Source organism: Mustela erminea, chromosome 15, assembly GCF_009829155.1.
Source record: "Mustela erminea isolate mMusErm1 chromosome 15, mMusErm1.Pri, whole genome shotgun sequence".
NCBI classification, from domain to species: Eukaryota; Metazoa; Chordata; class Mammalia; order Carnivora; family Mustelidae; genus Mustela; species Mustela erminea.
In genome coordinates this window covers 9,570,724-9,584,832 of record NC_045628.1, presented here as the reverse complement: position 1 = coordinate 9,584,832, position 14,109 = coordinate 9,570,724, and the positions used below count along the sequence as shown (strand labels likewise).

General features: G+C 37.8%; 1 protein-coding gene across 4 annotated transcripts in view; it reads right to left on the bottom strand.

Moving 5' to 3' along the window:
• The window catches only part of FGF14 (fibroblast growth factor 14), a 595,595-nt gene that overhangs the window by 106,664 nt on the left and 474,822 nt on the right, over positions 1-14,109 (bottom strand). For all 4 annotated transcript variants that reach the window (XM_032315400.1, XM_032315403.1, XM_032315401.1 and 1 more), the window contains one exon: positions 12,737-12,840. In XM_032315400.1, the coding sequence (XP_032171291.1) occupies positions 12,737-12,840 (104 nt within the window). The remainder of the gene's footprint in view (positions 1-12,736; positions 12,841-14,109) is intronic.

Here is a 14,109-nt window from a genome sequence, read left to right as displayed (position 1 = left end):
TTGTCCTTACATCCTGGTGAGGGGCACTCACAGTTAATTCATTAAGTAACATAAGCAAATCTCCTCTCGTAACATAAATCAATACTCATCATTTGTCAGGTTAGTGCTTTTAGGTACTAGTTGTTCTAGCTTAAATGTAAGGTAGACTATTTCCTGCTTACCCACATAACCATTTCTGCTAAACAGTGGCCTAGATCTGGTATTAATGACCAAATAAAATATTTCCACCTTGTTAGAGATGTCCAATTCCAAAAATATCTTGTTCCCATTCAGTCTCTGGCTCTACTGGGACAGCAAATAGCAACCAATTATGATGCTTTTGCAGGGGCTGGGACATGCCTATTAAAAGTGACTTATCTCTCTTCATTTCATATAGTCATAAGACCTTAAAACCAGTATCTAACTCCAAATGAAACTCTTAAGAGATCTGCTATGTCCTTGCTCAGAGTGCATTATGTACCTTTCCATAAGCCAGCCTTCCAAACCGAATATATTACTATAAGACAAACAGCCAACATTCAGTGAAACCAGAAGTAGCTCAGAACACAAAACACCCTTCCAGTGTCCAAAGAAATCATTCAAAGTGAAAACGCACTGTGCAGGGAACTCACATCTACAGAAACTATAAGTTCCATGAGGTCAGGTATTGCGTCTGTCGTTTTCACCATATTTCTCTTGGTTCGGGAATGTGCTGCATCAACATTGGTTGACAGGTAATATTAGGATGGAAACGTTTTCAGTCAAATAACTAGTCATCCTTCTTTTGATAACACTATAAACTTTAAACTAGTGGAAACAAGAACCAAAATGCATGAACATACGGGAAGGGAAAAAGCAAGATAAAAACAGAGAGGGAGGCAAGCCATAAGAGACTCTTAACTCTAGGAAACAAACTGAGGGTTGCTGGAGGGAAGGTGGGTGGGGGATGGGTCAGCTGGGTGACGGGCATTAAGGAGGGCACCTGATATAATGAGCACTGGGTGTTACACACAACTAATGAATCACTAAATTTGACCCCTAAGACTAATAATACAGTATATGTTAACTACATTGAATTTAAGTAAAAAATTAAAAAAAATTAAACTCCCCCCCCCAAATTTTAAAATATATGAAACTAGTGGAAACAAATGGAGATCATAAAGAAGAGGTAACAAGGAAAATCATCACCAAAGGAATGATTTCGTCAATTGTTACTACATAACACATGAAGAACAGTCAGTTTGGTTTTTCAAAAAAAAAAAAAAAAAAGTAGTTTTTGTTCTTTCTCTGGAAAAAAAGAAAAAGTAGGATACTTTTTCATATTGCTATGAATTATTTCATAAATTATTTTTCTTTCGGGCCACCTAGGTGGCTCAGTCGGTTTAGCATCTGCCTTCAGCTCAGGTCATGATCTCAGGGTACCAGGATTGAGCCCCTGGAGGGGGCTGCTTCTCCCTTTCCCTCTGCCACCCACCAACTTGTGCTCTCTCTCTCTCAAATAAATAAATAAAAATCTTTTAAAAAATAAATAATTATTTTTCTTTTTATTCCCAAGTGGCTAAAAAATGAGGTGTAAACTGCATCGAAGAAACAGAAATTCCTACTCAGAGAGCCCACCATGAACTTGTGGCTCAGGACTTCTCAGAGTCCCCAGCACATAGGAAGAGGCAGAAGTAGGAAGAAGAATCCTCAGAAAGTAAAATAATCAGAGAGAAAACCCATCAACTCAAATTGGGTGGATGGTGTGTAACAATTTCAACCATGAGCCTCCCGCATATGCGGACAATTTTTAAAGAAGCAGAATTTTGCCCTCAAGTTTAGTAGCTATTAACTGTTGTTTTACTGTTGGAGCTGATTTGCTAGTCACTATAGGGTATATGGGCTTTGGGATTTATATAGTGATTTTTTAAAAAAATTTTTAAATTTTTAAAATCATTCTCAAACATTGTCAATCATCTTAGATAGATAGTGTTTATCATTTTTGAGGTAGTCTTTAAAATGCCTTGTATGCAAATATTTCTTTCATTATTCACCTATCTTTCATATGCCCTTTATGAATATGGGATTTTAAAAAAATTAAAACACTTTAATCAAACCTAAACTTTGTTACTTTTTACAGTATTTCATGGGTTTTGCCCTGGAGAAAAATCAGGATAAAATGGCAAACTTAAATGTTATTTTTTTCTTTCACACTAAAAAGAAATAAAACACCAAAGTACTTGATGTCATTTCATGAACATACAGAAATAATAAAATCCTTTCTCTAATTATCATTATTCATGTGCTTGCTTGAAAATGTTCGAGTAAGTGGTAGCAACATTTACCAGAAATTGGGTTTTATTTCTTTGCTCTGAGCTCCTCTCATAAGGTGAAGACATTACCACTCACTTCATTAATGCAAATATAACCATGTTAGAATGCAGACATTGCATCTCCAAGTTCTGTCTCTGTGGGTTTATCATGCTCTTTCAGGAAAGGAATGTGTAAATAGTGCTTTTCTGCAATTCTAACTTGAGAAATAAACAGACGCCTATATTCTTTGCTGATGCTTAATGTTTTCCAGTGGGGAAAAAGATAAGTGTCATGCATAATAAATATCATGAACAGGAGGGCACTTGAAGAATAAATTAATAAAATTTGCTGGTGACATTTATTCTACCTTAACCACAATCAATCAAGAACTACAGATTGAAGACCTCCTACATATATCCATCACTATTGAAAGAGTGATAGGAAATGTACAATCAAGGAATCATAGATTCTGAGGAAAGACAGGAGCCTTAGAATTTGTTTAATCAAGATGTACGTCCTACCCATTGGATGCTCAGGGGGTTTTGTTGTTTTTAAATCAGAAATTTTTCAGTTGTCTTTGAAGCCCCAGCAAACACAGTACATTAGCTGTCAGTGGAAGGCAGGCAAGAATTCTTCTTGAATGAGTGAATAAATAAAGCTCATGATGGTACACATCCCCACCAAATCCTGGACTCTTCAACCTACATTTGAGCACTGAGTAATTATATTGAATAGAAGTAGTCTTCCATATATTTCTGGCAGACCCTTTGGTTATTAGACATATGTTTTTGATTTCCGTGAGGTAAGCATTGCAGGGTTTGTGTCGTTAAGAACTCTGTATAGTGATGGACCCATACGGGATCAACATACTCTCTATACAGGACTTGGAAAAGTTGCTCTAAGGTGGACCGAGCACAGTTCACCTAGAAAAGAGAAGAAGTCTACTTTATTTCAGAAACGAGGCCTGTATAGAAAGACCTTGCTTAGAAGAAAACAAAATTCCCTCAAGAAAATAGAAAGTTAGGAAAAACAATTTATTAAATAAAGTATTTGTTTCATTAATATTGTTTTAAAATCTAGGAAGTGTTCATTTCTGAAACAACCCAGCCTCGTCATCCTTAGAAATCTGCTCTGACACAATGCCCTTGGCCTGAATTGGCCCTTCATTTCAGCAGGTGCCCTGTGGTGTCCAGGCCAACTGTCTCAGGCTGACTTCTCCCCTGAGCTTTATATGATGGAGACCACTTCTCCTTTTCAAGACTATGCTATGGTTTGAAATCCAGTGTCTTAATTCTGTTTCTGTTTTCTCAAGTTTCAGCAAAACTCCTGTCTTTCCTCACATCATCTCGATGCTCAAGGACACATTTCTTGTCCCATTCCCAGACTGAACAGAGCAATCACAGACAAGGCTTTTTTTCTATGTTTGCTCATAGGCCAGCTCACCTGGTCAACAGCGAAGGTGAACACTACTTATGGCCAGGTCAGTCTGCTTACTGCAAGGGCCCGAACTGGACTGTGAATTTGTAAACATCACCATCATCATCATCATCATCATCATCATCATAAACAACATGATGTTTATATAACATCCTATAAATAAATATAAAATCATGTGATCTCAGTGTCCTGGTTCCCGAGAGAGTGATGTTGACCCATGTTTACCAAAGTGTGCTCCTTCAGACACCTGCGCTAGAAATGCCTGGGATGTATATTCAGAATTCTGATTCTTGAGATATATTAGATTCGCTGAATTGGAATCTTTCAGGCTAATGTTCTGGGATCTGATTATTTACACTGTTATCTGAATATGTCTTAAGTACACTGAGGATTGTGAACCATCATGAGAATATGTAAAGACCTGATAGTCCCCTCCCCCATTATTAGCATCATTTCTATACAAGTTATGAATTTAACTCACTAGTCCTCTGCTTTGCTATTCAGTGTTCCAAACGGCCTCTACTTATTCTGTATACTTAGGAACTAAGTAAAATATATGAGAACACTTTCTCAAGAAGTCATGTTATTTTATAAAGTTCTTTCTAATATCTAACTTCATTTATGCTGATATCATTCACCCCATTTCTTCATCCTTTGTCTTACATTCAGGAAGAAAAGGAAAACATCTCTCACAAACAATTTTTTTTGTCTATCTGCACATCATTCTTAAGACAGCCCTTAGCCATGGTTCTTTTGGGGGAAAGAAGCTTTGTCATCATACAGTAGTGATCCAGTGGGATTATAACCCACCTGCATCTTCTGTGGGCAAAGTGAACATGTCTCAAACTCAATGCAGCAGACTCCTCACCCAAACCCCTTCATCCTTCTGGGTTTTGTTTTCTCTATGAGAAGGACCCCAGACCACCAGGTTCTCTGAGTCAGTTCCCCCTGACTCTGTCACCGTCATACCCAGACCACCATGGACTTCTTTCCACATCTCCTCAGAAATGCTTCAAATATCTCTCATCCTTTCCAGTCCCAGGTTGCCAACACCACTGTCTCCAGGCCCAGAAACAAAACTGATGTGCGCAATATTTTCCTTTATAAAATTCAGGAGAAGTGATTCTACAGTCACAGTGCTTAAACTGTAGACTGTAGAGTGCATGTCCCACCAGATCACAGAGAGTGCATGTGTGCTGTCCAAACAAAATGAAACGGTTTCTAATTTGCAAGTCGTCTTTAGGTTTCTCTTTCTTTTTCCTCCCATTTCCCCCACTTCCCTGGACCCGGTGACCATGGTTCAAGTCTCTATTTCTAACTATTTGATTTGTTTAGAATCCACAGGTTTTCTCTTTAGGTGTCTGACTTATTTTACTCACTCTACTGTCCTCTAGGTCCATCTATGATGTTGCAAATGAAAGGATCTTCTTTCCTAGGGCTGAATATCATCTTGCTATATATACTCAGCATCCCTCACCAACCAGCCCTCAGTGGTCAGACTCCCATTAGTTTCTTTCCACTAATCCTCACCGTCACACATAGAATCCTTTGGAAGCCAAATTATGGCCATACTGTTTCCTTGCTGAGAGAATAACCTTAACCAAGCACAGCCAGCATTCTGGAAAGGAGGCAAGGGGAAGGGGAAATGGGAGAATGTGGTCATGGGCCTGGAGCAGAGAAGGCATTTTTGGATGCAGTTGGAAAGCCCAGTCTGGGTTTCAAGAGGGAGGGTCTTGTTTTTTCCACCCCAGAGTGGAAGTCTGGAACCAGGAGTCAGCTGTTGGTGGAGAGGGGGGTGATGGCGGGTGGTTCCCAGGAAGGTGACGGCATGAAGAGAAGACATGGCCCTCTCTCTCCGTTCTTTGTGACACATCTTTGTTTCCTTCCCTTTGTTGTCTGCTCCCATCCTCTCTTCTTTCTTCTCTTTTCTCTTTCCCTAACACTGCCTAGTGCATTGCCCTGCTGTTGCCTTGTGATCTCCTTTCCATTTTCTTTTTTCCCCTCTTCTCCATCTGAAGCTTTAGTATTGTCTCCTTGTCAACCTCAGTTCCTGCCTTTGTACTCTATAAAATGCCATTGGAACTTGCATAGACTAAAAGTACATTTACCTCTTTTTATTGCCTACTTTCAACCCAACATGGGATGTTTCACATTTTTCTTTTCCCAAAAGACTACTTAAAATTAGTTACATGTAGTCCAGCATTTGCATTTGTTTCTCAATTGTTTTTTCCTTCTGGCAAGTGACCCTAAGCAGGATGACAGCATCCTTGCCTTTGTCATACGCAATTATATTCCGTGCATCAGTGTTCAGCATCGTGGGGATTACATGAATACTGGAGGGAAATTAACTGAAGGGCCATACTTGCTTTCTTATTACTATAAATTATCCTAGCCAAAATACTAAGAAAGGATAATAGCCATTTTCAAATTGGGCAATATATCCAACTGAGTCATAACGTGGGAGAAACCATAGGGAAACTTAATGAAAAAAGAAATATTTTTAAGCATGGCAAATAAAGCTTTAAAATATGTGTAAACTTAAAAAGTGTTATTTAACATTTCATAAAAAGAAATAAAGAAAAACTCTGACCAAAAGTATAATCATGTGAATAAGTGTGTATATAATTTAAGCACAATACATGATTCCAATGAAACACACAAAAATATATATACACAAATTATATATATGTATATATAGTCTCAAATGTGTTAGATATTGTTTGTTCAGAATAACTTGCATATAGAGTCATAGACTATTAGAAAAAGAGACATTAATAATAATCTCTGATTTAATATCCTTCTGAAAACAAAGAAATTGCGACCTGAGGACTAAAGGATGAAAGGAAGAAAAGTTTCCATTCTGAAAGGGGCACCTTGGGTAACCAGATGAGCTTAGAATACTGCCTGGTTATAGTTTCACCACCCTGCTTCTCGTGGGCAGAGTATGAAAGGCTAGTTCCCAGGTGAAAGGTCTTCAGATGCTACTGAAGCCCTTGGTTTAACATCAGATGTTACTGACGGTGAGTGGTGGTCTCTGTGGCTCAAGTGACTTCATTAACCCTATGCACTACCCTAATCTAAAGGGAAAAAAAAAAAAAAGCCAAGAAGCATGGACAGAGTATCTTAGCGGCACTCAATGATATACAATGGGCAGTTTCCTGAGAATGGATGTCCATACTTGGTATTCAGAGATAGGACAGGTATCAGGGGTGGCCAAAAGACTCACATAACACTCCATGAGCATAGGCATATGGTTGAATGATTGTGTGTACCTTTGTATGAGTAACTCTCAGGGGAGAAAAGAAAAATTTGAGAGAAATCAGGCACCACACTGTGAAAAAACAAATCATTTCCATTTCTGAGCCCCAAACTTGAGCAATGATCGAGGAACAATGTCGAGAAGAAAATAGCATCCCATTTTATGAGGGCCATTGACTCAGCAGGAAGACATATGATTGGTGGTAAAGGAGGCAGAGGCTCCGAGGCTTTCCTGTATGGGAAGCCCTGGGAAGTTGAAGGAACACAAATCAAGACATGTAAGAGATGCTTACAGGCATAGAAGTGGGAAGGCAGACCCAACTTTGTGGTGAGAGGAGTCTCATAAAAATATTTCTGAAAGATGTGAGTACAATATTGGAAAACTATCTCATGTAGAGTAGATAAGATTTTGAGGTCCTTGAACATGCTTTTTCCAAAACATACAGAATTTCCTTATTTCCCTGAATTTAAGACTGTTTCGTCCTTCTCCTGGCTCCATGTTCATTATGAATTGATAGTTGGGTTGCTGCATTGTGAAGAAGTGCACAGAACTGCTCCACATTCGTGTAAACTTCAACTTAGGGGCAGAGGAAGTTAAGAAGACCAAGAATTTTATTTTACTCAGTGTTGGGTTCTGTGCCTAGGTAGTCTACCTACCAGCTCCACTCTTACTTCATTGGTCTAAAGTTACCATCCTCTCCCCTGGTAGTCATTGCAATAATGCTTGCTGTGTTGTTGTTGATTGTTGCGCTGTGGCCTTTTGACTCACCCACCATGGGCAGGTAGGGGCAATAGAGGAATCCTTATTAAACTATACATTCCTGGGGGTCCCACTAGATCTACTGAATTGAAATATCTGGAGTCTGATCCAAAAAATCTGCCTTCACCACCCTTTCCAGGTGATTCTAATGAGCCCCAATGTTTACAAAATACAGTAGCTGTGTACTTCTTTGATTCATTTAAAAACCTACATGAAAAAGGATTGTCTTCCTCTCTACTTGTATCATTTGGTTAAGAAACTCAGACGAAATACTAATACGTGGAGAACACCAGGGCTATCTCCCCGGATGCCTTCATGGGGTAACAGAAACATTTACACCACTATCTGGAATAAAACATTCTCATAAATGTCAATCTGAGGTAAGACAGCAATAACGAATCTTTATACATCTTGTGTGTGTCAATTACCTCATCATTCAAAAAAACCAATCAGACTAAAATCGGATGTTTCAACCCCAAAATTAACTTAAGGCATCCAGAGACACTTTTTAATGTTACAGATGAGAAACATGAGAGGCAGGGACTGGAGCATGACAACACAGGTGTTGGTTGGATCCGGGATCCAGATGTTCCAAGCAAGCCCAAGGCTCTACCCACCATCAATCTATTTTCCTTCCTTCCCTGACCCTTTTTCTTTGCTCCTATCAGAAACACATTCCAACTTCAACTCTTCTTTTTCTCTGCCCAAGTGATGAATCCTCTTTTCCCTTCATCCGAAGTTTTTTCCAGTCCCAGGATTTACAACCCACATCTCTCTATGGAAGACTTTCTTAGTCTTTCAAAGTCACAGGTTGTTTGGAGGAAAAAAAAAAAAAAAAAAAAAAGACTGTTTCTCAAGCACTGTAGATAGTTTTTAGTTGGTCAGAATACATTTTCCCCCAACATCATATTTAACATATATTTAGCATAAACATTTCCTTGTTAGTTTCTGTTCTACAACCTTGCAGCTTGTGCTTTACCTTTGAGCAAATTGTTTATAGCTGACATTAAATCTCTTGAGATTCTTCTTCAAAGAATATTTTAGAATCATTATGACCACAAAAGAAATGACTGTTGTCATATCAAATGAAAGATTCCATGGGGAACATGTGCCTTCAGCATCAGAAATGTGGTTATTTACATTTCAGACAAGATACACTTTTTTGTCCCCTTCTCCACCAAGGTGAAATTACCTACAAATGGAATATTTTTATTTGGATGACAGGAGCTTACAAGAGTTACTTCCAATGCAAATAGAGAAATATGCACCTTGAGTCAAAACACTGATGTGTTTTTCATTCAACAGAATTCATTTTGAATGATCTGAGTGTTTTATTGCCTACCTCCTAGAATCCTCAATAATTGGTCCCATATTAGGTGCTAGTTTACACTAGGGAAACATTCAATGATCTTTTTAGAGTAGGCATTAGCTTAAAACCATGGAAAGAGCCTATATATCCATCAACAGATGAATAGATAAAGAAGATGTGGTATATATATACAATGGAATACTATGCAGCCATCAAAAGAAATGAAATCTTGCTATTTGCAACAACGTGGATGGAACTAGAGGGTATTATGCTGAGCAAAATAAGCAATCAGAGAAAGACAATTATCATATGATTTCTCGGATATGAGGAATTTGAGAGACAAAGTAGGGGTTTGAGGGGTACAGAAGGAAAAAATGAAACAAGATGGGATTGGGAGGGAGTCCAACTAACAAGACTCCTAATCTCGCAAACAAACTAAGGGTTGCTGTGGTGGAGAGATGGTAGGGAGAGGGTGATTGGGTTATGGACATTGGGGAGGTGACATGGTGTGTAAACCTGGTGATTCACAGACCTGTACCCCTGGGGCTAATAATACATTATATGTTAAGAAAAAAAAAGTTAAAAATATAAAAGAAAAAAAAGTAGGCATTAGCTTAAAACAGATTCCTTCATTTCTGGGACTCTAGTCTTTATTCTTTTTTTCTTTAAACATAAGGATGATTGAAGTTTTCCTTTTAAAACACCTACTTATTTCAAAACTCCTTGGTTGGGTTAACTATGTTTGGCATGGGTTTTTAAATTTAAATTTCAAATGTTATATGTAACGAATTCTCAGAGTCTTAAACACTCAGTGTATAACAACAAACTTTTCCCAGATGTAATTTTCTATGATTTTTATTAATTTGAGAATCTCCAAAGGAAACATCATATTTTAAATTATACCTCTCAATAACTGAAATTAAGTTTTTTCCCTAGGTAACAATTCCCTGAAGGCTTTCATTACATCATCATGTGTTTATAACTTCTTGTTAGACTAGGTGTCAGACCATATGATGAAAAATGTCTGGCACATGGAAACACTATAGTGAAACAGTAAGCTAATGAGTCAGACTAATAATATTCAAATCCTGCGTTCTCTGTTTACTACCTGGCAGACTGCACAGATTTTTAAACTCTTTCTGTATCAGTATGACTGTTTTACTATTGTTGTTGCTTTATTAAGAAGATTTTTTTTTTTTACATTTTATTTATTTGAAAGAGAGAGAATGAGAGAAGAGAGAACATGACCGAGGCGAGGGGCAGAGGGAGAAGCCCCTCTTAGCAGGGAGTCTGATGCAGGGCTTGACCCCAGGACTCTATCCTGGGACTTGATCTTGGGACGCTGGGATCATGATCTGAGCGGAAGATAGATGCCCAATTGACTGAGTCACCCAGGTCCCCCCGTATGATCATTTTAATAGTATTTGCTTAATAGAATTAGATGAGGTAAGACGGTACCATGCTTGGAACAGAGTTGGACAGAGTGTACCATATAAATACTAGCCATTGTTATATTTTTATTATTAGATAAGTAGGCCTATTATTATTATATAGTATAGTAATCATTCTATTATTTCATGCTATATTGTTATCCAAGTAAGCACTTGCTAATTATGAAATGATTGACTATGGAAATACATTCTTTTTACTGAACTATCTGAAGTTCACATTTCATTACATTGAAATAAATAGAGCACTTATGGAGTATAAGTAAAGATTGGAAATTGCATATGGTTTGCATCTAAGTCCTTTTCCTATGAGATGGCTGAGGATTGTAAGGGCCTGGGCTAGGCAGTGGGGACCTCTCAGGGTAGGGGATGAGCAAATAGAGTGGCTTTTACTAGATTCCAGATTCAAAGCCAAGAGTTACGATGGGAAGAGAAGAAAGCCAACATGTGTAAGTCAGGGAATCTAGCCGCCAGCACAAAGCACAGATGCCAAGGAACTGGAGAACCAGGGAGGCAAAAGTAGAGAATGATGGGTCAGTGACAAGCCTGAAGTCACTGAGACAAATCCGGGGGTCAGTGCTGTCACCGCCAGCTAAGCTTATGAGACCTCCTGCCTGGGAAGGAGGTTGCATAGACCAGGCACTGGTGCCTTCCGCACTTCTATTCCTGCCACTCTGCTTTGACTGCACCAAACATAACCTGTGCTTGTCTTTTCAGCAAAGACACATGCTCAAGATGATTTCCCTACCTTAAGAAAAAGTGGTATACATGTGCAACCTCATCCCAAAAAACAGAAAGCACCTCCCTCCATAGCAAAAAGATAAAATAAACATTCACGTGTCCCCTGATAGCTACACATGTGTCAGAGTACAGCAAACAATGTGATAAAATCTTCAACAGAACCTGAGAACTAGAGGCTACGGCAGATGCTGCAGCTAATAACTTTCAAGCATCTCAAAGATTACCTGAGGGAAAAGAAACAAACAAAAATAACAGAACAAATGTCAGATCCATAAAATTGACTTGTATCTGAAAGAAGGCATCTCCCGAAAGTGATCTTTATCTGAATCATATTTTTCCTAAAGTGGGGGCAGGGACAAGAAATTCTAACTAGATCTTGCTCTTGGTATGTTGAATATTCATCTTGTGAAACAGAACACAATTTGCATAATGTGGGGCCCAGGTCTGTGTGCAGGAACACCCTTCAGGGAACTAGATGAAGCTTCCAGAATAATAAGAACATTTTCCAGTTCACCGCAGAGGGAATCCACAGCTCAGACTTCATTTTTTTTGACAGGATTTCCCAGATTTGCTCAAGAAAATGCCCCAGAGAATGTTTCTGCTTAAGTTGTGTGTGTGTGTGTGTGTGATGTCTGTATATACGTTTACATGTAGTTTTTTGTTGATAATATTTACCAACAGCAGAGTTTTAAATAATTTACATGAAGATGAAATGCAAACCCAAATAAAAGCATTTTTCTTTGAGGCACCATGAATTTAACCTGTCAATTTCTGCTCAAAGGATAGTGAAAAGAAATACTTTCATCTAGGTCTCTATTGCTTGGTTCTGTGGCAGAAATTCATTCTAAGTACACTATAATATGTGGATACAGCACATCTGAATGTGAATTATTTGTAAATAGTAAATATTCCAGAAATAGTAAATATTCCAGAAGAAGTCATATGGCTAAAAAAGGTGCTCAACTTCTTGCATACATTATTACAAACCAGAAAGACTTGCTTAGATTTAAATGCAATATGCATTTTATATTAGAAGTAGTTCCCCAGTAAAACACAAACACAACCTGAGTTCCTAGTTTTAAAAGAACTACTCTCTTTAAATTTTCCTTTTTAGAATTTGCACAAATTTTGTTTCTATTTACAAAATAATCTTTTACAAGAAACTCTCCAAGACAAGTACATTTCTAAAGAGAAATAAAAAAGATTATATTAATATCACCTCTTTCAAAATCACTCAATTTTCCAAACTAGTTCCAAACTAGTTCATTTTTTTAAAAAATGTGCAAATGCACAACTTTAACAGGTAATAATACTCTTCTGCTTGATATGCTGATATTCTCAAACATTGATGAATAATGAATCAACAGCCCCTATGGCATTGTATAGAGATCACACATTAAAGCAAAAATGGCAGAATCAACAGACACAGATCCTTTTCATTTCTGTTGCTGATGCTACTGTTATTTTGCAAGCTATTGAATGAATGGCCAATATCTTTGGCATGTTACTTACTGATGGGTAGAGGTAACCTTCTCCATTCATGGCTATATACAACCCTGTCTTCACTCCCTGGATGGCAACAACGCGCAGTCCCACTGGTATGAGGTTGAACAGTGCTGTGAAGATAAACAACCTGTCACAAAAGGGCTGGGAGAAACAAAGCCTTGCCATCACTTTCCCCTCCCTCATTTCTTTTATTTAAAAACAACAACAACAACAATAATCTTTGTTACAACCTTCTGAGAAGTTCCAATTAATTAACTTTTATTTCTCTTTATGACTAAGATGTTTCTGCAATGGATAAATCTAACACTTGAGCTTCAATTTGTATACCTTAATGGTCGGCCTATAGCATTCCAAAGAACTGACAGAGTAATAAACAGAGTCAACTCTGTAATCCCGATTCTAGGATCACAGTGTCTGACCTCATTTGATACCAAAAGAGATCAGTTATGAAGATTCTCCAAGAGTGGAATTTTAAAAGTCAAAGTTGAATGCTTATTCTGGTCTTTCATGCAGAAGGTGTGCTTTATCACTGCAATGTAGGGCAGGTCACAAGTTAAAAAGGCAATTCCAAAACAGAATTATTACTCTTGCTGAACAAATTTGAGATGCCAGCAGAGCCCAGAAAAGACGTGCGCTGCCAATGTACTCAATTTAGAAAGAATTAATCGTACTGAACGGCATGCACATTTTAGAGAGACATTTCCTTTACGAATATCTTATAAAGCTGTGAGTGATAACTAAAATAAAGAGGGAAAAGTGTTCAATTTTACCCATCCAAGATAAAAACTCATTTATAGTTCCATGTTTCGTTTCTTCCCTTATTGACAAGGAAAGTATTTATATATATATATATTTTTACATAGTACGGAGAGCAATGTTATCATTAATTTCTTATAAAGTCTTAACATTCCTTTAACACATTTCCATGCCAGGGTTATATGTTAACTCTTCAGTAGGTGTTCTAGCAACTTTCTTAGTAATAACTGCTCGATGGTTTGGGCAACTTTATAGTAGATATGCTTATAAGAGTAGTTAATTATCCACAGTGTGGTTATCTGCTCCCATGGTCTTAACTGAAGACTAATTCCAAGCAACTGGACCAGGCCTGAACAGGCAACGACAGCACTGAGATGATGAATTGAACAAGTAAACAAAACACCTATTTTAGGTTCTCAACTGTTTTCCACAAAGACAGATCATTGGGAAAACTGGGCCACATTGACTTCAATCCATGAGTCTGCTCAGTACATAATTAAAAATGGACTTTATGAATTAATTTTTATTTAATTAAATAAAATTATGCATTGTCAGGCTGGGGGGAAATTATACCCTCTCTTTCAGTTATTGCATGTTACTGATCCCAAGATCTCAAGATATCT